Source organism: Mustela nigripes, chromosome 6 (genome assembly GCF_022355385.1).
Source record: "Mustela nigripes isolate SB6536 chromosome 6, MUSNIG.SB6536, whole genome shotgun sequence".
Lineage (NCBI taxonomy): Eukaryota > Metazoa > Chordata > Mammalia > Carnivora > Mustelidae > Mustela > Mustela nigripes.
In genome coordinates this window covers 73,459,115-73,483,847 of record NC_081562.1, presented here as the reverse complement: position 1 = coordinate 73,483,847, position 24,733 = coordinate 73,459,115, and the positions used below count along the sequence as shown (strand labels likewise).

General features: G+C 36.1%; 1 protein-coding gene across 8 annotated transcripts in view; it reads right to left on the bottom strand.

The window, feature by feature from the left end:
• DNM1L (dynamin 1 like) overlaps window positions 1-24,733 on the bottom strand; it is a 49,049-nt gene that overhangs the window by 17,159 nt on the left and 7,157 nt on the right. For 4 of the 8 annotated variants that reach the window (XM_059402881.1, XM_059402882.1, XM_059402877.1 and 1 more), the window contains exons 2-8: window positions 11,832-11,979; window positions 8,745-8,783; window positions 7,290-7,336; window positions 6,570-6,641; window positions 3,882-3,968; window positions 1,796-1,958; window positions 211-331 (exon numbers count right to left, since the gene is read on the bottom strand). In XM_059402881.1, the coding sequence (XP_059258864.1) occupies window positions 211-331; window positions 1,796-1,958; window positions 3,882-3,968; window positions 6,570-6,641; window positions 7,290-7,336; window positions 8,745-8,783; window positions 11,832-11,979 (677 nt within the window). The remainder of the gene's footprint in view (window positions 1-210; window positions 332-1,795; window positions 1,959-3,881; window positions 3,969-6,569; window positions 6,642-7,289; window positions 7,337-8,744; window positions 8,784-11,831; window positions 11,980-24,733) is intronic. The other 4 variants (XM_059402875.1, XM_059402876.1, XM_059402879.1 and 1 more) reach the window with 1 other exon arrangement.

Below are 24,733 nucleotides of genomic sequence, written 5' to 3'. Positions count from 1 at the left end.
CTGCTTACTTTAAAAACACTTTCCATTACAAATGCCCACAGGAGGCTTTAGTGAATCTCTTTTCTTCCTTTACAGCAATGAATTCCTAGCAATATCAAGATTATAGTAAAAGGGGAAAAGAAGGATATCACATTTTAAAATGCTTTTAAAAATTCAGATTTGCTTTGAAATGGGTATGCTGCAATTCTTATTCTATTCTTGATTTCTAACCTGTTAACTACTCCAATTATTCCAAGTTTGACTGGTATAACTCTTCCCATCAATACATCCATGGCATCAGTACCGGCATCCATAAGGTCAAGTTTAGTGATTACAGCTAAGGTTCTGCGACCTGGTAAATGAAAAAAAAAAGAAAATGATCCATTAAATAAAGCTATTAGGTATTAATAAAGAAAAATCCTCATCTATAATCTCTCCTTAACATTACCTCTCATCATTTTGGTAATGCTTTTCTAACCTTTGCTGACAAATACTTTTTAGAAGCTAATTTTAGGGGCACCTGGGTGGCTCAGTTGTTAAGTGTCTGCCTTTAGCTCAGGTCATGATCCCAGGGTTCTGGGATCAAGCCCCGCATCAGGCTCCCTGCTTGTTGGGAAGACTGCTTCTCCCTCTGCCTGCCACTCCCCCTGCTTGTGTTCCCTCTCTTGCTGTGTCTGTCAAATAAATAAAAATAAAAAGATAAATAAATAAATAAATACTAATTTTAGGGACACCTGGGTGGCTTAGTCAAGTCATGATCTCAGGGTCATGAGATCAAGCCCCTTGTCAAGACTCCAGGCTCAGTGGGGAGTCTGCTTGTCCCTCTCCTCCGTCTTCCTGCTCCCTTCCTCCCTCCCTCCCACCTCTCAAATACATAAATAAAATCTTTAAAAAGAAAGAAAAAAAAAGGGTTACATGCTCTATTGACTGAGCCAGCCAGGTGCCCCTAGGGCTTATCTTTTAATCTAAAATGATGTGAGATAAAAATTTCTTAAAAACTTGAAATTAAAAAAAAAAAAACTTTAAAAAGTTACTGTTATGGTTATTTTAATTAGCAGTTTTAGCATTAACTTTTCCTACCAAATTTTTATTTCAAAGCAGGAAAAAAGAAACATGACACAGCTCACAGAACCATCAAATACTCAGGGAAAAAAAAAAGCTACTGTATGGGGCAAAGCCATATTTATCAGCAGCAATAAGAACTACTCACCTACAAGCTGCCATTTTATATATACTAAGAGATGCACACCACAGCATAAGTCAAATCCCATAAACTGATCCACAGTATGAACTAAATTGGGATTTATGAACATAATCCTTGGGGTTATGAATGCTTCATAAAAGGAGTTTACCTTTATTTCTAAGAATTCCCTCTGCCTTGTCTAAATGTTTCTTTCCTATCTCTGCAGAACATAGATACCATAATTTTCTACTATACCATAATAATCTACAATGATTACCTTTTATGATAGTTATTCTTAGAAGTCAGCCATCCAAAATCTAAATCATTTTATTTATATAAAACAAACCCTCTTTGCAAAACCTGTTATAATGTTAAAATCATTAGGCAACTATTACAAATATGGACATTATATAAAGTGTTTCTGCCTTGACTATACAGGAACTAACCCATTAAAACTTTATTTTCCATCAGAATTTCTACTTGTAATTATAAGCAAAACAGGAACACATTATTTTTTAAATCTGTATTAATAGCTAGAAAAATTACTTTTAAAAATAAATATTTCTTTCTTGAGGGTAGATTTACCACTGTTAACCAACCATCTCATCATTCAATATTAACATCTGTCCTTACCATCTGGATCTACCTCTCTTGAAATCTTAAGTGCCTCTGATGTTGCCATATCTGTATTAGCAGCAGTGACAGCAAGGATGATGGAATTTGGATTACTGATGAACCGAAGAATGAGCTCTCTGATTTGAAGCTCAATATCCTTAGGTTGATCACCTACAGGCACCTAAACCAAACAGAGATGAGCAAGGAACTAATAATAAAAACCAACTGAGCTTCCCCCACCCCCCTTTAATCTATAGAATAGAGGTATTACCCCATTCACAGATAGTTAAAATGAAGAAAGAATATACACTGAAAAAATTAAATTAAAAAAGAGTACACTAGTACTAGTGGAATATATGAATTTAGGGGTATGTGAAAGTCGCAAAATGTACCTCTTGCAAATATCAAGTTTACCATGTAAAGGACTGGTCAATGATAACTATATAGAGACAAAATTCATTTGTTCATTCAATTAACAAGTATTTATTGGCAGCCTACTATATTTCAGGCACTGTTCTACATCAGATATGTCACAGTAGTGATTAAAAAAAGACTGAAATTCCTGTCTTCACAGAATTTATATTTTAGTGATGAGAAGTAGACAATAGGCAAATAAATATAGTATCCAGATGGTGGTTGAACTGTAGAAAAAAATTAAGCAGAACAAGAAGCTAGGGAATGATTAGAAAAGATTATACTTTTAAATAAATAGGATTATGCTTTTAAACAGAGTAAAGAGGGAAGAAGTCACTCAGATAATGACATTCAAGAGAATGAGCAGACGGGGAAACCTGCTTCTCCCTCTGCCTGCTGCTCCCTCTGCTTGTGTTTGTTTTCTCTCTGACAAATAAATTAATAAAATATTTTTTAAAAATAAAATAATTTTAAAAAAGAGAATGGGCAGGAACTGAAGCCAGCAAGGGAGAGGTACACACAGATATCTGGAGGAAGAATATTCCAGCAGAATGAACAGTAAGGGCAGAAAACTAGAGCAGAAGGAGTTAGAAGAACAGGGATACTTTCACTTTTAAGAACTTAAGCTTTGGGGCGTCTGGGTGGCTCAGTGGGTTAAAGCCTCTCTCTGCCTTTGGCTCAAGTCATGATCCCAGGGTCCTGGGATGGAGCCCTACGTCAGGCTCTCTGCTCAGCAGAGAGCCTGCTTCCTCCTCTCTCTCTGCCTGCCTCTCTGCCTACTTGTGATCTCTGCCTGTCAAATAAATTTAAAAATCTTAAAAAAAAAAAAAAGAACTTAAGCTTTTACTGTGAATGAAATGAAAAACCATTGGCGAGATTTTGAGCAAAGGAATGACACAATCTAATTTTCACCTTAATAGCATCATTCTGGCGGCTTACTTAACAGATTATGAGGAAGACCTATTAGGAGGTTATTGCAGTAATCAAGCTGACAGGGTAGTGGCTAGATCAGGATAGTAGCTATAAATTTTTAAGATATAATGGAGTTCTGTATATATTTTAAATATAAGAAGAGCCGAAAGAAGGATCTTCTGAGAAAGTAGGGTGTGGAATAAAAAGTGTCAAGGATGACTACAAACTTTCTGGCTAAGCAACTAATAGGAAAGACTTGTCAATTATTGAAGTAGGGGAGACTACAGAGTGATGGAGTAAGGTTGAGGGACAGGTCAGCAATTTAGCATAAGACACATCAGTTTGAAATGCCTATTAGACACTTCAGTGTACATGTCAAATAGACAGTTGGATATATGAGTCTGGAGATGTCTATATGCTGTCAGCAAACAGACACTCATGTATTTAAAGCCATAGTTTGAATGAAATCATCAAGAGCGGTTAAGTGTACCCAACTGACAAGAGGTCTAAAAACAGCTCTGAGGCACTCACTCTGGAGAAAATGGGAGGAAAGAAACCAGCAAAAGAGAGAGAAGGAATGGCCAGTGAGACTGGAGAGAAACCTGGTATCCTGGAAGCCAAGTAAAGAAAGTGTTTCAAGGAGAAGGGAATGGAGTTAATAGACCAAGTTGACTGGGGAAAAAAGAAAGCTGACTATTCTCATATGAGGTCAAGCAAAAACCACCACAACTGAAAACAAACATGACCAAATGCACAATGAGTAACAACTAATCTTTACCTTGGTCATTCCTGGCAAATCCACAAGTGTCAGATTGACAACATTGGGTGAAAAAATCTTAAGATGAATTGGCTCAGGGCTTACTCCCTAAAAATAAGTTTTAAAATACCATGTTAAAATCACATTAAAATTTAGGTGAAATATAAATGCTAAAGTACACCACATTTCAAGTAGACAGACACTAGAAGTTTTTACATATGAATTAAACCATAAACATTTCAGTAATCAAAACCTGATGAAACACATGACAAGTAAGACAGACAGCCGCATAGCAGGTGATAATTTTATCCAATTCTATCATTAATACACAAAATTTATTTCCCCTGCATTACTTCACATGCTTTTCTCTGGATTCTAAACAGACACAACTTCTTAAATATGTTTAACAGACTTAGTGCTGAACAAAAAGAAAACTATATCATTATCCAAATTTCCGACATTCTGGAGTAGACAGTGAGGCATGGGATAACAAGTCATCCAAATCAACCTGGCTCCTAATCCTTGAATATGAAGTAGCAAAAGTGTGTATTTTAAGAGATTCCCTGAAAAATTTATCCATATCTTAGCTCTCTGAATTCAAGTAGAGAGAATCTAGATAGTGAGAGATACCTCTATTTTCTCTCCAGACTGAGATTATTATCCAAATCACCTTCTCTTCACCACTGGCCCTCTACAAGTTTTAAAGCTGAGCCAGCTATAAGTAAAAAGACACACAGAAAATATACATAACTTCTCTTTGCACGTGCCCTGCCCTTCTTTATCCTTGAAAACGCCATCTCATCTTACCTACACCTTGAATCTTCTTTCATTAACCCAGTGAAAATTCTAATTTCCCAGAAGGCTTTTTTAGAACATCTTTTACTCTTGAGTTCTATTAGATTACTCTGAACTACTTATCTATTTCAAATACACCAATGTTCCAAAGTCATATGCTTATACTCAGCATACCTACTCAGATATGTGTACTTCTCAGGGATTCCCTTTCATGTCCAATACAAAGCTTTGCTCAAATGCCTTTAAAATTCCAATCTCACAGATATTTTAAATCTTTCAGGGCTTTATGTTAGGCATAGGAATTCATTTAGATATTTATACATATGAAATTACTTACATAAGATCAAAGTATCATTTACTTCATTACAAACATGACTTAGGGAAGGAGAGACTTTTCACAGATTTGGGGGTAAGGGACTTCTCATCCTTTGGACACTGTGGGTAAGAAAACCTGCTAGGTAAGTATATCACATCCCCACCATAAATTAAACATCTAATTGGTATATAGACTCAATCCTTCATGACATTCAGTTTAGTGTAACTAAAACTTTCCCTTCTGAAAGCAAAGTAGTGGATGTAGTCACATCCACTCTAAATTCTAGCCCTATGTAAAATTTCTATTTTAGTATATGTGCTGCCAAAGCAAGCACTGTAAAATTCCTAAATTCAGTAAATTCATGGGAATGCAGGAAAGAATTCAGACTGGTATTATGATTAACAACATCCCCAAAGTCAAGATTATCCCCAATACAATTACAGGACTAAGGACAATATAATCTAGTCCCTTACCGCTTTTTCTGCTTCTTCTATACAACATATTACTAGAAATTCAAGAAAGTATGGTAGCAGCAGCAGCAACTTTAAGGTTACCAGTTTAATAATGAATAAAGCTTAGTTGGTCAAAGAGATAAATATCCTGACTTGGCATAAAGAACTGATATGGCTCCCAAAATGCCTTTTTGTCAGGACAACCTCTCCAGCACAGCATCTGGGAGATAAAAGGGCTCAATGAATATTTGTTGAATATTAATATTGGGCTAGGGCCCACTTGTGGGATTAAATGGCCTCTGGATAATACAAGAATGGAGGTTTAAAAAAAATTTTTAAGGAAGGGAACAAAGAGAAAGTTAGCAAGAATAAACCAGGAGAGAAAACAGAAGCATTTACAGGAAGCAGTGACAGTGCCTGGTGTCAAGATTAATGGCATATTGAATACCTAATCTAGTTTAAATTCTCACAGTATTAGAAAACAGGAAAACAATTCAGTAGTTAATGTTAGTTTTTAATTTCACTGAAAAAAACCTCTCTCTTTGCTTTCCTAAGTGAATCTAGCCTTACTCAGGTAAGAAAGAGAGCTCTTCAAAATCTCAGAAGTTATATAATCCCTCTTGAGTTAGAGTACAGTCTATCAGAAGAAGATAACTTATTGTAGCAGTATTAAATAGAAAAATTATACAAGTGGTATGTATATCATAAGATTAAGAATAAACATCTAAATGAAATATATTATAGTATATATAAGCTCTAAGAAACAAGTGGGATTTTAAGTAAGGTTTTTACATATTTGTGAAAACCTCCATTAGTTTCAAATACCAGGACTAGGAATTTACAATGCTCATCATACATTATATATAGAATACTCTCAATGAGGGGCACCTGGGTGGCTTAGTCATTAAGCATCTGCCTTCAGCTCAGGTCAGGATCCCAGGGTCCTGGGATCGAGCCCCGCATCAGGCTCCCTGCTCAGCGGGTGGAAGGCTGTTTTTCCCTCTCCCACTCCCCCTGCTTGTATTCCCTCTCTCGCTGTGTCTCTGTCAAATAAATAAATAAAATCTTAAAAAAACAAACAAAAAAGAAGAATCTCAATGATATATTTACTGACATTTATATGTTCCAACTCTAAAAGATGCCTACCTTATTATTTCCTGAAATCCTTTCTGTTTCATTTTCAATTTCTTGTCGAATTTCATCAAAATCCGTGTAAAGCTAGAAATTATTGAAACAAAAAGCACAACACTCATAGCAAGCTCAACAGTTTTTAAGTGAGGGGTTAATAAATTTCAAAGAAGTCTATGAGTCTGCTTCAGAGAATTAGTAAATTCTAACATAAACACATATTTTCTGAGCCAAGGAGTTTTATATGAGTTTTTCAAAGCTGCCTGATCCCACAAAAGTTAATTTCCAAATTACAATAAAGCTCAACTTAATGTGTTTTCCAAATAAACTGCTATGGTTAGAAATGTTACTAAGGGAGGGCGCCTGGGTGGCTCAGTGGTTTAAGCCGCTGCCTTCGGCTCAGGTCACGATCTCAGGGTCCTGGGATCAAGTCCCATATCGGGCTCTCTGCTCAGCAAGGAGCCTGCTTCCGTCTCTCTCTCTCTGCCTGCCTCTCTCTCCATCTACTTGTCATCTCTCTCTGTCAAATAAATAAATAAAATCTTTAAAAAAAAAAAAAAAAAAAAAAAAAAAAAAAAAAAAAAAAAAAAAAAGAAATGTTACTAAGGGAAAATTTACAAGGAGCAGTGGCTTCAAGGTAATATACCACACCACCAATGATAAGGAACTAAATTACCAAGTACTTGTAAATTTTTCAAAAATGTTTTTTCCTCATAATATTCTTGTGTGATCAATTACCTTATTTTTGGTGTGAAGAAATTTACCCCATTCTTCTGCTTCAACCCCTGAAAAAGAAAAACTCCATTTATTGGAAACTATGGGAACTACCTTTTTATCTCAGGAGTTCAAAAAGGCAACATAATTATCACTTGTTTCTATTTTGCCACTGACAAGCAGTATTTTAAGATCTACTAAATTGTACTTTCATATTTTAAAAACTGTATCCTGTATTTCAAGCAGTGACTATTTTCAGTTACTCACAGGTCTTCCTTTTGAAATCTAGATCCTACAAATAAAATTGTTCACTTCATATTTTGTATGTAACTATATCATAGCAAAAGTATATGCTTTGTTTTTAAGTATCTTACACATAACCAGTTAATATAATGAAAGTAACTCAAGCAAATGGCTAAAAGAAAAACTAAATCCTACTGAGTAATGCGAAAAGCACACATAATAGGTTTACACACATAAGGTCAAAGTTTGTAATATGTGAATGAAATAGCTATTAAATCCATTTTTTTAAAATTTGGTTTCCTGCTGGCTACCTGTAAGTTACAACTTGGTATTCCTTTAAAGAACTCCGTCAGTAGTGCATTCTGTGATTCATATGCATTTTCAAAGGTAAATGTTCCCCCCTTGGAAGTGAACGTTAGAAAGAAATGAAATGAGTGTGTGTTGGGAAGGACGGTGGGACAGACGACTCTAGCATAACTATTGTAGAGATGCTACTCTCCATGAAGTTTTCCAGTAATAGGTCTGTTCTTCCTGCACTTGCTGAAAAAAAAGAAAAATATATTCACTGTAGGCCCTGTTTCAAGTGGTCTAAATCTTGGCAAGCAAGTTTTATTCTAGTTTTCTCAAAGAAACTAGACGTGTTTAATTGTACAAAGCTAACCTAACTGCCTTCCCTAAGCACAGTTATTTTGCTTTCACCAAATTTAGAGTTTTAAATGTCTTCATGAGTTTATGAATAATGCATTATCAGCCACTGAAATCAAAATAAAAATGACTAAAAGATTTTCAAATAAATATTGAAGAAAAACTTATTTCTTTGGTGGAAATAAGGCAAATAAAACTGGATCCTTTTTGCAAGTAAAATGCTCACCTACTTGAAGCTTAGTACCTTCTTCCAAGAAGTCTCATTGGAGGACAGGAGTAATCTAGGTGAACAGAACTCACAGAGGCAAGTACTACATACCAAAGGGGTGCTTTTAATTTACCTTATCATATACAAGAGGCCTGGCTTCACAAGCATGTTCTTAAAAATAAAAATAAAATAAATTACATTCACCACCAAAAAAAGCCTGTATTCTGATGCAATGCCAAGAGGTAACAAGAACCACCTGCAATCAATGTAGATAAGCAAATAAAAATGGAAGAAAAATAATGCACACAGCCTGTAAGAGTACATAAGCACACATGCAGGCATACTAGAAAAAGAAGGGTCAAAAACAAATGGATAAAGGAAACCTTTAGAAAGGTGTCTTGAGTTTTTCCATGTAGCAGGGTCTGTAGTTAAAGAGAAACAGTACAGAATGAGAAGTTTAGTGCTTATCCCTAATATTTTAAACCTTTTTAAAAACTCAAATGTGCAGAAACCTGAACACATTTCAAATGCACAGAGCATTCAATTATTCAAACTTTACAACTGTAATCCCACTACAATTAATTATAATTAAAGGGATGTAGAGATTTTAAGTGATATAAATGAAGCATACTATGTGTCATAACTTACTGTTATTTTCCATTACAACTAATTGTGTTACCTCTGGTTTCTAGTTCTAACACATCTGGATTAAGATTAATTCACTCTTCAAAATTTTGCCTTAAATATTTGATATACTTGCTATCTATGACTATGAGAGAAGATAAATGGCCTGGTACAAAAAAAGCTACAAAGCATACCCAATGCATCTTTCAACACCTCAAAAGTAAATATATACAAGTATTTACCCTATTCACAAAGATTGAGCTATGTAAGGGATTATTATGTTCTTTGAAATATAAACTGGATTTAAAAGAACACAAACAATTTTGGTCTTTAATCAGCATGCTACTTCTGGATTTTGCCTAAAAAGAAATCTGAGGAGAGCTTGATTTATTTCTTAAAATATATGAAAGATAATCATGAAGTTCAAAGTTCAAACGAAACCACCATCTTACTCTAAAACAGCATGAATATGTTTTTGTAAAAATTTTTTTCAGAAAATTCTTTTACATTGGCAATAGGGGGTGCAGGCTAAGAAATTCAATACACTGACACCTCAATTATCCTATCTGGTTGGCAGAATGAAGGACTCAACATAGAATAAAATTTCCTGATAACTAAATGCTGCTTATTAAACATTAAAATACTTTATTTTAGTCAGTTTTGATGGAGCTGTATCTAAAATGGGTTATACTACTCCATGTCATCCTAAAACACACTGCTCTTAAACAAACCTATTATTGATAATGTAGGCCTCTCTCATATAGCAAAGCCCTCTGAGGCTATAAATCTCTATACAAAATGGTTAGAGATTGATTTTTTCTTTTTTGAATTTTCCATCTGGTTATGTTTTCCTCCCTCTCTCCTCTCTGGTTATCAGACTGGAGGAAGTTCATACTCTTGTGGCTAACTGTTTATCTGCTTCATTGTTTCTGATTTTCTCTGGGTTACAATGATTTATGATAAGGTAGACTGTTCATATTGAGGATAAAGAGACTCTGGTGAGACACTATGGAACTATGCTAGTTATTAATAGGACATATGAAATTTAATACTCAAAACTTATTTAATCTATTTTGTGTTCTGGGTAGCTGAGTTGTCATTTTAAATGAGGTTTTACGTTTTATGTAAAATATAAGCACTAAGCTTTGAAAATATATAGAGAGAAGTTAAGATATGCAGATTTGCTGACCACCACCAAGAAGAGACACATCCAACAAAATACAGTGAACATACAAGCAGAGATACTGAGGAACTGACACTTCTGTAGCTGAAATGTACACCCTTTTCTCAAAACACTGCCCAGCTCTGCCAACAGTTTCTGAAAGGCATGATATCTATCATCTGCCCTTTTCATGGTGACTGAAAAAAATAAAAAGTTAAAAGAAAGAGACCTAATTAATGCCATATGGTTCCTTAAAGCTTAAGGTATTTGGTTGATGTGAAGACATAACTTAGTGGGAATGAAATTTTAAGTGTTAATCTATATATATAAAGCTGAACTGAACCATAGGTTACTACAAAACGACTAAGTTCAAGGCTCTAAATTTCAATAATACAGAAATATTACAGAAATGCAAAGTGATAAATAATATATCAAGACACTAACTAATATAATTAAGAGGCTCTTACATGTCCTCTGGCAATTTATCCAAAAATATTACTTGTTAACACCTACAACTTCATTAACCTGCTTCAGTGATTAACTTTCTACATCACAATAGGGTTTTTTTTACTTCCTTAAAAAAAAAAAATCGGGCTATCATCACCAACACTCCTATAAAAATGGAAAAATAAAATACGAATTAAAGTAACTTCAATTTCATCAATACTATCATCCCTTCTTAGATCAGAATCTAAGAAATAGAATGAAAGTGCATTGTAACAGATCTCTGCAGAAAAGCAACAAACATGGTACAGTACTGCAAATGTATTCATTAGAGCATTTTACAGTTTTATAAATAAGACAGAAAGTCTGAGCTACAAACTGAAGAAGATAAAATATATTATTTGCATCAAACATTCCAACCTCACCGATATAAATAGGACATATTCTTAATAAGCAATTTAATATCCATTTATAGACCTAGCATTTCTCAAAATACTTTCAGTTTAACCAAAGAAGGACTGCAATAAAGGACAGTGTATACTTTCTTATCTTAATATTCCACATTTACTATTGCAGGAATGGGTGGATCTGAAAAATCAGAATAGTATGTGCTATGCAGGCAAGGCTTGGCAAGAGAAAGATTGCAAAAAAGAAATAAAATAAAATAACCAAACTCTTTCTAAAAATAATATTTTATTAGCTTAAAGGGCAAAAGATTCAAAGTTAGCAAGTACATGGTAAGACCAGAAAAGGGAAGGTGAGATAACACTGCTATACTGAAAAAGCAAAGTCGTTTTAATTGTATTTAAAATCTCTGAGCTAAAACCTAGATTAAGTTTCTAATTCAAAGTTAAAATATAAAAACATTGTTTTAAACACTAGGGAAAAAAAGTTACTTATTATTAAAACACTCCAAAAGACACAAAAACTTTTTCTTTAAAATAATTGATTCCTATTTACCCAGTACCTCACTAAATCCTCCCTAAGCATTAATGACAGCTTACTAATAAGGGGAATTACCAAAAAGGTACTATTCCAAACAAATCTACTCACGGTCCTCAAAAAAACAAAACTTAACGCTTTTTTCACAAGAGAAATGATGCATTCCACTTCTCTTTACAGGACTCCTGCTTTTGTTATAGCCACTGATTTGTCTAATCAATTCATGTATTTTTAAGCAAATTTTTCAAGCAAAAATGAATAATTTTTAAACAATTTTTATTTCAATTCTAAAATTTACCATTTTCTTCTCCCGTTGTTTTTCGCTTATCTTCAGGTGAAACATGGACTAGCTGCAGAATGAGAGGTCTCCGGGTAACAATACCAGTGCCTCTGGGAAGCAGGTCCCTCCCCACTAGGCTTTCTAGCACTGAGCTCTTTCCACTGCTCTGAAAACAAAATACACAAGAGCAAAATTAGTTTCTCCACAGAGAGTGTTAGGGGGTGGGGGAGCAGGCAGGCAAAGGGAGAAGGAAAAGCAGGTTCCCCGCTAAGCAGAGAGCCCACACAAAGCTCAATTCCAGGACGCTGGGATCATGACCCAAGCCAAGGCAGATGCTTAACCAACTGAGCCAACAACAGGTGTCCTCCTACAGATTTTTTTTATAACTCAATAAAACTATACTAACAAAGCACCATACAAAGAAATTAAAGGAAAAATTATTGCAAAAATGTTTAAATAAAATTAAAGTTCAGTTACATTTTCTATTATATGAGCTTTATTTCTTTATAATTAAAAAAAGAGAATATTAAAATTCCACTCTCAGGGCGCCTGGGTGGCTCAGTCATTAAGCATTGCCTTCCGCTCAGGTCATGATCCCAGGGCTCTGGAATCAAGCTGCACATCGGGCTCTCTGCTCAGCGGGAAGCCTGCTTCTCCCTCTCCCGCTTCCCCCTGCTTGTATTCCCTCTCTTGCTATTTCTCTCTCTGTCAAATAAATAAAATCTTTAAAAATAAATTAAAAAAGTCCCACGACACCCCCCCCCCCCCGGGGCAAAATTTAAAAAATAAAGTCCCACTCTCCTAAAATTTTCCCACCTTTTTCGATACTCTCCCAACCAGGTTTTCAAAACCTGTATAATACTGGTATGTAACATTATGCCTATGAGACCATATTAATTTAAATGGGGTAGTTTTATAACCTGCTTTTATTTTTAATGTAGCAATCATGGATAATATTCCCTATCAATATACTAATTTCTGCATTTAAAAGTTAAGTAGTATTCTACTGTTTGTAAAGCTAAACATTGACTTGGACATTTAAGTGGTTTTTGCTATTAAGAACACTGCAGTGCACATGCTTTATACACATAACCTTACTCACATATTATCAGTTTTATACATTAAATGAAATGGCTGTGATTAAAGAGCACAGAGATTTTAAGTATTCACATACTGTCAGACTACAGATGGAATGGCAGGAACCAAGCTATACTTCCCATGCAATTTGCTGCACCCCCAACAGCACTGGAATTATCACTTTCCTTAACCTTTGCTACTTTGATAGATGAACAGTGACAACTCATTTAAATTTACATTCCTTAATTACTAAAGTCAAGGATCATTTTGTTTAAAGGCCTTCTGTATTTTTCAGTGATTGTTCAAATGCTGGCATTTTATGTTTCTTATTAGTTTTATAAAACTGTTTATCCATGCGTTTCATTTTCTGTTTTGAGTATTTCCCCTTTTTATTTTGAAAATTTCAAAGCCACAAGAGTTTTGAGAATATTAACAGTGGAGTTTCATATCTTAACAAAGATGCACCAATTAATTTTTGACATTTGCTTTATGTCTGTTTATGTCTATTTCACACATCCACTTCTTGTTCTCTTTGAGAATTATATATATAGATATAGATATATCTATGATATAAATATAGACATAGATATATCAATATATCTATATCTATGATATAGATATAGATCTCATAAATATATCTAGATATATATATCTCATGACACTTCATTCCTAAATATTTGTAGCATATCTATCTCTAAGAACATTCACAAGGGCATTCTTCTATATAATCATATCCAATGAGGACACTCAGGAAACTTAACATAGATACAATATTAAAGGACAGCAAATTAACAAATAATACATAGTCATTTTGATTCTCTGAAGCATGTTCTCAGTAGGTTCCTCAGGAGGGCTAATAGAAGCAATATTCTTCAAATTCTAACATATATGTAACACTTTGGGACTTTTATACCTGAAAATCAGCTTGATTATATATAAAATCTTGGGTTCATACACTCTTGAATATCTTAAGACATAAAATTTCCACAATAAATTGTGTCTTCTCTCATAAGTCTTCTCATAAATATTATTTTCTCTCCTGAACAGTTACTTTTGAAAGATATGGCAAAAAATCTGATTTTCCTTCTAAGAGACTTCGTGAATTCTTGCCTACATGTCTGAGGGCTTTTTATTTTTCCTTTAAAGTCCAATAATTTACTAGACTACGTTATATCTCAAGGTTGATCTTTCCGTGTCAGTGTTCTCAGGTATGTGTTGTGCTTTTTCAAAACGGAATTTCAAATCTGTTTTTAATTCAGCTAAATTTTTAGTATCTGTTCCCCTACTAGCTTTATTGGGGGGGTGGGGGGGCGCAGCACTCCCATTATACATATGTTGGATCTTCTCTGCCTCTTTTCAATGTTAGCTTCTGTCAAATTTGTTTTACAACTATTTCTTACCCTTATTTTTTTTTATTTTTTTTTTAGATTTTATTTATTTATTTGACAGAGAGAAATTACAAGTACACTAAGAGGCAGGCAGAGAGAGAGAGAAGGAAGCAGGCTCCCTGCTGAGCAGAGAGCCCAATGCGGGACTCGATCCCAGGACCCTGAGATCATGACCTGAGCCGAAGGCAGCAGCTTAACCCACTGAGCCACCCAGGCGCCCCAACAACTATTTCTTACCCTTATTTTTAATGTCCAACTCTCACTTTCAGCTCTGTTCATGATCTCAGACTCCTGCGATTAAGCCCCACATGTATAATGCTTAGTATTATACATTTTTTTACATTATTCAGTCATGAAAAGAAATAAAGTACTGACACATGCTACAACATGGATGAACCTCAAAAACATTACGCTAAATGAAAGAAGTCATCAGAAAAATATTTAATCCTGTTTATATGAAATGTCCAGAATAGGCAAGAAAGTGGATTAAGTGGCTACCAAGCACTGGGGATGGAGGGAAATGGGGAGGGACCTCTAATGGATACAAGGTTTCTTTTTAGAATGATGAAATACCGAAAACTAGATTACGGTGATGGTTGCACAACTCTATAGACATGCTAAAAAACACTGATTATATAGTTCAAGTGGGTGAACTTTATGGTATATAAACAACATCTCAATAAAGCTGTGAAAAAAAACAAAGGAGAAAAATTTCCAAATGAATTACAAAGTTTAAAAAGTACTAGAGAATATTAAGGTATACCTTCCTGACTCCCTAATACATAAAATCAACTTCTACAAATCAGTAAGAAAAAAGATGAATAAGCTAACAGAAAATAATGAGCTGAGGAATGCCTGGGTGGCTCAGTGGGTTAAAGCCTCTGCCTTCAGCTCAGATCATGATCCCAGGGTCCTGGGATCGAGTCCCGCATCAGGCTCTCTGCTCAGCAAGGAGCCTGCTTCCTCCTCTCTCTCTGCCTGCTTCTCACCTATTTGTGATCTCCATCTGTCCAATAGATAAAAATAAAAAAATTAAAAAAAAAAAAAAAAAGAATGAGCTGAGATAGGAACAGAAATTCACAAAACCAGAACCACAAAAGGACAAGAGAAAAGTTAAGATGCTCCCACTTGTTAATCATCAAGGAGATATAATAAAACCACAATTAAGTACCATAAATTTAAAAAGTGACAATAAACAAGAGTCCCATCCAAGATAGCAATTTAAGATGCTGAACTCACCTCCTCCACACACACACCAAATCTATACCTAATTATACAGCACTTCTGTCTGAGTGGCTTCTACACCACAAAATACAGAGAGGCCACACAGAAAATGGCAAGAGAGATGAAGAAACCAGACACCATAAGGAAAGGAACCTCTACCCCCAACACTGTGAACTGCAGTAGGGAGGAATAGTATGAAGGGGCACAGAGGAAAAACATAAAACAAACAAACAAACAAAAAACTGTGGTCTATAAAGCAATTAGTAGGGGCACCTGGGTGGCTTTGTCAGTTAGGCAACTGCCTTTGGCTTGGGTCATGATCCCGGGGTCCTGGAGTCGAGCCTCACAGAGGGCTCCCTGCTCAGTTGGGTACCGGATTCTCCCTTTCCTCCTTGCTCATTCTCTATCTCTTGCTATCTCTCTCTCTCTCTCAAATAAAAATGGGTAAAATCGTTAAAAAAAAAAAATTCTCAGTAAACTAGGAATAGAAAGAAATTTTCTTAGCTTAATAAAAAATATCTACAATAAAGTCACAGCTAACATTGTATCTAGTGGTAAGAAATTTAAAAATTAATTACTTAAGAAATAATATTAAAGCAATTAGTATATAAAAGATCCAGCCACACAACCACCAAATAGTGGGGGAACTACTGGGACTCTCTCCAGATTGGAGGAGCTAGCAAATGCCACAGTTTACATTAACCTTTCACCTTGATAGTGCATTTGGGAACAGAGTTCCAGGTGCCAGAGCCAATCTACCACCTCAGAGAGTACTGGGTTTCTAGCCCACATCAGCTATAGCCATGCCATCGAGACAGCACCAGTGTGGCACAAACCAAAACACCCTTGGTCAGCACTCACTACAGCTCCAGCTGTCATGTCAAGGTGACACAAGCACCAAGGACCCCAGAACACCACAGGCCCACATCACTTGCAAGGGCACACCCCTGGCACAGAGTACTCTAGGACTACCTGGCTCACACCTGCCTGGATCCAGCCACTCTGCCAAGGGACCCCCTGCATGGAGCACCCCAAGAACCCCTGGCCCATGCTGCCTCAGTTCCAGCCACCCCACCAAGGAGTCCCCTGAATATAGCACTCCAGATCCCCTGGCTTGCACCGCATCTTATCTGCAGTCACCCTAACAGGGCACCCTCTGCACAGGGTGCTCCAGGACACCCTGGCCCACCAAGCCTTGGCTCTAGTCACCCTGCCAGGGCACCCCAGCACTAAATACCTCCAGACATACCAGCTTGTAACCACTTTAGCTTCAGCAATCCTGCCAGGGCGCCCTCTGTATGGAGAACCCAAGGACCAGCTCATATCCACTTCAGCTTTAGCTGCCCTACCAGGGTGCCCTCTGTAGGGAAAGACCTGGGACCCCCAACATTGCACGCCCTTCATCTTCAACTGTGCTGCCAGAGTACCCTCCGAGTAGAAGGCCCCTGGATCACCAGGCCGATGCCCAATTCCTTGCTGGCCATTTCACCAGGGAGGCCCCAGCACAGAGTGCCCCAGGGCCCCACTCCAGAAACTGCTCCAGTCAGCCAAAGTCACCAAGCACACAGAGTCTACACAGGAAATGATTATACCCAAGACCACACTTCAAGTTTAAAAGAAGTAGCTGTCCCACCCAATTCATGGAAACAAATAATTAAAGTCAAGCAAAATGGGAGACCAAAGAATATGCTCCAAACAAAACAGAACAAAACCTCAGAAAAAAAAAAAAAACTAAATGAAACAGAGATAAGCAATATGCCTGATAAAGAGTTTAAAATAACAATCACAGGGGCACCTGGGTTGCTCAGTTGTTAAGCAACTGCCTTCAGCTTGGGTCATCATCCAAGGGTCTTGGGATTGAGCTCCACATCAGGCTTCCTGCTCAGAGGGGAGCCTGCTTTTCTCTCTCCCACTCCCCATACTTGTGCTCCCTAACTCTCTCTGTCAAATAATAAATATTAATAATTAATAAAAAAATAAAATCTTTAAAAGTAAAATAAAATAATGATCATAAAGATGTTCACCAGACTGCAGAGAAGAGTGGGAGAACTCAATGAAACCTTCAATAAAGAGGTAGTAAATGAAAAGACAACTGACAGAACGGGAGAAGATATTTGCAAATGACATATCAGATAAAGGACTAGTGTCCAGAATCTATAAAGAACTTAGCAAACTCAACACCCAAAGAACAAATAATCCAATCAAGAAATGGGCAGAGGACATGAACAGACATTTCTGCAAAGAAGACATCCAGATGGCCAACAGACACATGAAAAAGTGCTCCATATCACTCAGCATCAGGGAAATACAAATCAAAACCACAATGAGATATCACCTCACACCAGTCAGAATGGCTAAAATCAACAAGTCAGGAAATGACAGATGCTGGCGAGGATGCGGAGAAAGGGGAACCCTCCTACACTGTTGGTGGGAATGCAAGCTGGTGCAACCACTCTGGAAAACAGCATGGAGGTTCCTCAAAATGTTGAAAATAGAACTGCCCTATGACCCAGCAATTGCACTACTGGGTATTTACCCTAAAGATACAAACATAGTGATCCAAAGGGGCACATGCACCCGAATGTTTATAGCAGCAATGTCCACAATAGCCAAACTATGGAAAGAACCTAGATATCCATCAACAGATGAATGGATCAAGAAGATGTGGTATATATACACAATGGAATACTATGCAGCCATCAAAAGAAATGAAATCTTGCCATTTGCGACAACATGGATGGAACTAGAGCGTATCATGCTTAGCGAAATAAGTCAAGCAGAGAAAGACAACTATCATATGATCTCCCTGATATGAGGAAGTGGTGATGCAACATGGGGGCTTAAGTGGGTAGAAGAAGAATCAATGAAACAAGATGGAATTGGGAGGGAGACAAACCATAAGTGACTCTTAATCTCACAAAACAAACTGAGGGTTGCTGCGGGGAGGGGGGTTGGCAGAAGGGGGTGGGATTATGGACATTGGGGAGGGTATGTGCTTTGGTGAGTGCTGTGAAGTGTGTAAACCTGGTGATTCACAGACCTGTACCCCTGGGGATAAAAATATATGTTTATAAAAAATTAAAAAAAAAAAGAGGTAGTAAATGCTAAAAAGATGTAATCAAATTTGAAGAACATATTAACTAAAATGGAAAATACACTAGAGAGAATTAACAGCACATAAGAGGATACGAAAGACTGGATTAGCAGTTTGGAAAACAGGGTAATGGAAAGCCTCTAAGCTGAAGAACAAAAAGAAAAAAAGAATTTTTCAAGATGAGAATTAGGCTAAGGGATCCTTGGACAACATCAAGTGAATTAACATTCACATTACAGGGGTCCCAGAAGAGAAGGGGGAAAGGGGCAGAACAATATAAAGAAATAATAGCTAAAAACTTTCCTGACCAAGGGAAGGAAACAGACATTCAAGTTCAGGAAGCACAAAGAGCTGCAAACAAGATGAACCCAAGAGGCCCACACCAAGACAACATAATATAAATAGCAAAAGTTAGATAAAGAGAGAATTTAAAAAGCAGGAGAGGAAAAAAGTTTCATAGAAGGAAAACCTCACAAGGCTATCAGCTGATTTTTTAGGAAAAACTTTGCAGCCAGAAGAGAGTGGCATGATATATTCAAAGGGCTAAAAGGAAAAAAAAATCTACAACCAAAAATACTATATCCGGCAAGGTTATCATTCAGAACTGGAGAGATAAAAAAACAGTTTCTCAAACAAAAATTAAAGAAGTTCATTGCCACTAAACTGGCCTTACAAAAACTGTAAAGTGACTTCTACAAGGGGGGGGGGCGTAATTAGAAATAAGAAAATTACGAAGAAAAAAAGATGTAAAATTTAACAACATATACATAAAACATGGAGGAGGAACTAAAAAAGTTTTTTATGAATGTGTTCAAATTTAAATGACCATCAACTTAATACAGACTGCTATATACTTAGGACCCTACATATGAATCTCATGGTAACTACAAACCTGAAAATAAAGAAAAAGATAATCAAGCATAACACTACAGAAAGTCATCAATAAATAGGAAGAGATAAAGAGAAAAGAAAAGGAACAGAGAAGAACTACAAAAACAAAAAACTATGAACAAAATGGCAAAAAGTACACACCTATCAATAATTAATCTTAAATGTAAATCGACTAAATGCTCCACCAACCAAAAGACAGATGGCAGTGAAATGGATTAAAAAAAGAAAAAGACTCATTTATGTAACGCCTACAAGAAACTCACTTCACACCTAAAGATACACTAAAAACTGAGCTAAAGTATGGAATAAAACAGGGGCACCTGGGTGGCTCAGTAGGTTAAAGCCTCTGCCTTTGGCTCAGGTCATGATCCCGGGATGCTGGCTCACATCAGGCTCTCTGCTCAGTGGGGAGCCTGCTTCCCCTTCTCTCTCTGCCTGCCTTTCTGCCTCTCTCCTACTTTTTATTTATTCATCTGACAGAGGTCAGATGAATAAATAAAACCTTGAAAAAAAAAGTATGGAATACAACATACCATGCAAACAGAAATGAAAAAAAAAAGCTGGAGTAGCAATACTTTTATCAGACAAAAATGGACTTTAAAACAAAGACTCTAACAAGAGACAAAGAAGGGCATTACATAATGATAAACAGGTCAATCCCACAGGAGTATACAACAATTTTAAGTATCTAGACAACCAAACTTGGAGCACCTAAATACATAAAGCAAAGACACAAAAGAAAACATTAATAGTAATACAATAATACAAAACTATTATTTTGTATTATTACCATTACAAAATTAGTAGTACAATAATAACAAAGGACTTTAAGACCCCACTTACATCAATGGACAGATCATCCAGGCAGAAATTCAATAAAGGGAACAGTGTCTTTGTTCAGGGGCTTGAACTCACAACTCTGAGATCAAGAACGTGAGCCAGGTGACATCAAGACCTGAGCTGAGATCAAGGTTCGGACACTTAACCAACTGAGCCACCCAGGCACCCCAAAGAACAGTGTCTTTGAATGACATGTTAGACCAGATGGACTTAAATATATACAGAACATTCCATCCAAAAACAGAATACACAAACTTTTTGTTGATACCACATGTTAGGCTACAAAAACAAGTCTCAATAAAGTTAAGAATACTGAAATCATATGCATCTTTTCTGACTACAAAAGCATAAAACTAAAAATGAATTACCAAAAAAAAAAAAAAAAAAAAAAAAAACTGGTAAAAACCAAAAACAAGTGGACGCTAAACAACATAGTAATAACCACCCAACTGGTCAATGAAGAAATCAAATAGGAAATCCAAACATACATGGAGACAAATGAGAACCCAAACATAATAATCCAAATCTTTAATGCAGCAAAATACAATTCTTAAAGGACAATTTACAGTGATACATACCTCACCAAGAAATAAGAAAAATTTCAAATAATCTTACACCTAAAATAACTAGAACAAGAACAAAGCCCAGAGTGAATAGAAGGAAGGAAATAATAAAGAGCAGAACACAAATAAATGAAATAGATTGATAAAACAATATCCCCCCAAATCAATGAAACCCAGAGCTAGTTCTCTGAAAATAAAACAAAATTGATAAGCTTTTAGCCAGAATCATCAAGAAAAAAAGAGGACATAAATAAAATCAGAAATGAAAGGACCACAGAAATACAAGAATTGTGAGAAAAATACCAAAAAAGAAAAAAATTCATATGCCAGCAAACTGACAACGTAGAATAAATGGATAAATTCCTAGAGACATACAATCCTCTAAAACGAAATCAAGAAGAAAAGAAAATCTGAACTAACCAATTACTCATAACAAAATTGAGCTGGTAAAAAAACAAAACCAAAAATTCCCAACAAATAAAAGCCCAGGACTAGATGGCTTCACAGGCGAATTCTACTAAACATGTAAAGAAGAGTTAATACCTATTCTTCTCAAACTATTCAAAAATAGAAAAGGAAGGAAAACTTCTAACTTCATTATCTGAGGCCAGCCAGCATTACCCTGATATCAAAACTAGATAAAACACTACAATAAAAGAAAACTACAGGCCAATTATCTTTGATGAACATAGATGTAGAAATCCCCAATATTACCCAATTGAATCCAACAATACATTAAAAAAGTCATTCACAGGACACCTGGTTGGTTCAGTAGGTTAAGCAACTGCTTTCAGCTCAGGTCATGACTCCAGGGTCCTGGGATCCAGTCCCACATCAGGCTCCTTGCTCAATGAGAAGCCTGCTTCTCCTTCTGTCGCTCTCCCTGCTTGTGCTCTCTCTCTCTGACAAATAAGTAAAATCCTGAAAAAAAATCATTCACTACAATCAAGTGGGCTTTATTCCTGAGATGCAAGGATGGTTCAATATCCACATAACAATTAATGTGCTATACCATATCAACAAAACAAAGGGTGAGAACCACATGATCATTTTAACAGATGCAGAAAGAGCATTTAAACAAAGTAAAAAAAAAAAAAAAAAAAAAAAAAATCCATTCACCAGGGCGCCTGGGTGGCTCCGTTGGTTAAGCGACCAACTCTGGGTTTTGGCTCAGGTCATGATTTCAAGGTTGTGAGATCCAGGCTTAGTGGGAGGCTGCCTGAGATTCTCTCTCTCCCTCTCCTTTTTGCTCTGCTGCTCCCCTGTCTCATACTCTCCAAAATAAATAAAACCTTTACCAAAAAAAAAAAAAAAATCCATTCAACTCAACAGATTTAGAGGACACATACCTCAACACAATAAAGGCCATATGTGAAAAACCCAAAGCTAACATCATCCTCAGTGGGGGAAAAACTGAACTTTTCTCCTAAGATCAGGAAGAAGATAAGAATGTCCACTCTCCCCACTTTTATTCAACATAATACTCAAAGTCCTAGCCACAGTAATCAGACAAGAAAAGAAATAAAAGGCATTCAAATTGGTAAGGAAAAAGTAAAACTTTATTGGCAGATTACATGATACTCTCTATATAGAAAACCCTAAAGACTCCCCCCTCAAAAACTACTAGACCTGATAAATGAATTCAGGAAAGCTGCAGAATACAAAGTCAATATACAGATATCTGGGGGCGCCTGGGTGGCTCAGTGGGTTAATCCACTGCCTTCGGCTCAGGTCATGATCTCAGGGTCCTGGGATTGAGTCCCGCATCGGGCTCTCTGCTCAGCAGGGAGCCTGCTTCCTCCTCTCTCTCTCTGCCTGCCTCTCTGCCTGCTTGTGATCTCTGTCAAATAAATAAATAAAATCTTAAAAAAATATATACAGATATCTGTTGCATTTCTATACACTAATAATGAAACAGCAGAAAGAAATGAAGAAAGCAGTCCCATTTACAATTGTACCCAAAATAGTAAAAGACCCCAAAGAATAAATGTAACCAAGGAGGTGAGAGATCTGTATTCTGAAAACTATAAAATACTGATGAAAGAAAATAAAGATGACACAAACAAAAGACAAATATATTCCATGGTCATGGCTTGGGAGAACAAATACTGCTAAACAAATACTACCCAAAGCAATCTACAGATTTAATGCAAATCCGTATCAAAATACTTTTCACAGAACTAAAACAAATAATCCTAAAAGTTGTATGGAACCACAAAAGACCCCAAATAGCCAAAGTAATGTGGAAGAAGAAGAAAAAAACTGGAGATTATCACAATCCCAGATCTGAAGATACACTGCAAAGCTACATTAACCCAAACAGTATAGTACTGGCACAAAAACAGACACATATATCAATGGAATAGAATAGAGAGCCTTGGTCAATTAATCTTTGGCAAAGGAGGCAAGAATATGCAATGGGAAAAAAGACAATCTCTTCAACAAATAGTGCCAGGAAAACTGGACCGCTACATGCAAAAGAATGAAACTGGACCACTTTCTTACACCACACACAAAAGTAAACTCAAAACGGATTAAAGACCAAAATGTGAGACCTGAAACCACAAAAATCCTAGAAGAGAGCACAAGCAGTAATTTCTTTGACATGTGTCAGAACATTTTTCCAGACATGTCTCCAAAGGCAAGGGAAACAAAAATAAACTACTGGGAGTATATCAAAATTAAAAAGTCTGCACAGCAAATCAAACAACTGACAAAACTAAAAGCTGATCTACTGAATAGGAGATGATCGTTGCAAATGACATACCCAATAAAGGGTTAGTATCCAAAATATAAAAGAACTTACACAACTCAACACCAAAAAAACCCCCAAATAATCCAATTAAAAATGGGCAAAAGACATGAACAGACATTTCTCCAAAGACATAGCAAGGACCAACAGACACAGGAAAAGATGCTCAACATCACTACTCATTAGGGAAATACCAATCAAAAACACAATGACATATCACCTCACTCCTGTCAGAATAGCTAAAATTATTAACACAAGGAACAACTAGTGTTGACAAGAATGTGGAGAAAAAGGAACTCTCGTGCACTGTTGATGGAAATGCAAATTGGTGCAGCAACTTTGGAAAATAGTATGGAGGGTCCTCAAAAAATTGAAAATGGAATTACCATATGATCCAGTAATTCCACTACTGGGTATTTACCTGAAAAATACAAAAATTCTAATTTGAAAAGACATATGCACCCTTTCAGCTTTTGCAGCATTATTTACAATAGCCAAATTATGGAAGCAGCCCATTTTCATTGATTGATAAATGGATAAAGGTGTAGTGTGTATAGACAGGATAGATGGACAGAAAGTTTGAAAGATAGGTACACATACATACATACACACACACTATGGAATATTACTCAGCCATAAAAATGAAATCATGCCATTTATAGTAACATGGATTGATCTAGAAAGTATAATGCTAAGTGAAATAAGTCAGAAAGACAACTACCACACGATGTTACTCATATGTAAACTCTTAACTATAGAAAACTGATGGTTACCTGATTGGGGTGGGCGTGTGAAATAAGTGAAGGGGTTTAAGAGTATACTTATGAAGAGCGCTGAATAATGTATAGAATTGTGGATCAATACATTGTACACCTGAAACTAATATTAACACTGTATGTTAAGTGAACTGGATTTAAAATTTAAAAAAAAGAAAAAAGAAAAAACACATTAGGCCAAATGGATTTAAGAGATATACAGAGAACATGCCATCCAAAACTTAACAGAATACGCATTATTCTCAAGCACACATGCAATACTCTCTAGCATAGATCATATATCAGGCCACAAAGCAAATCTTAATAAGTTTAAGA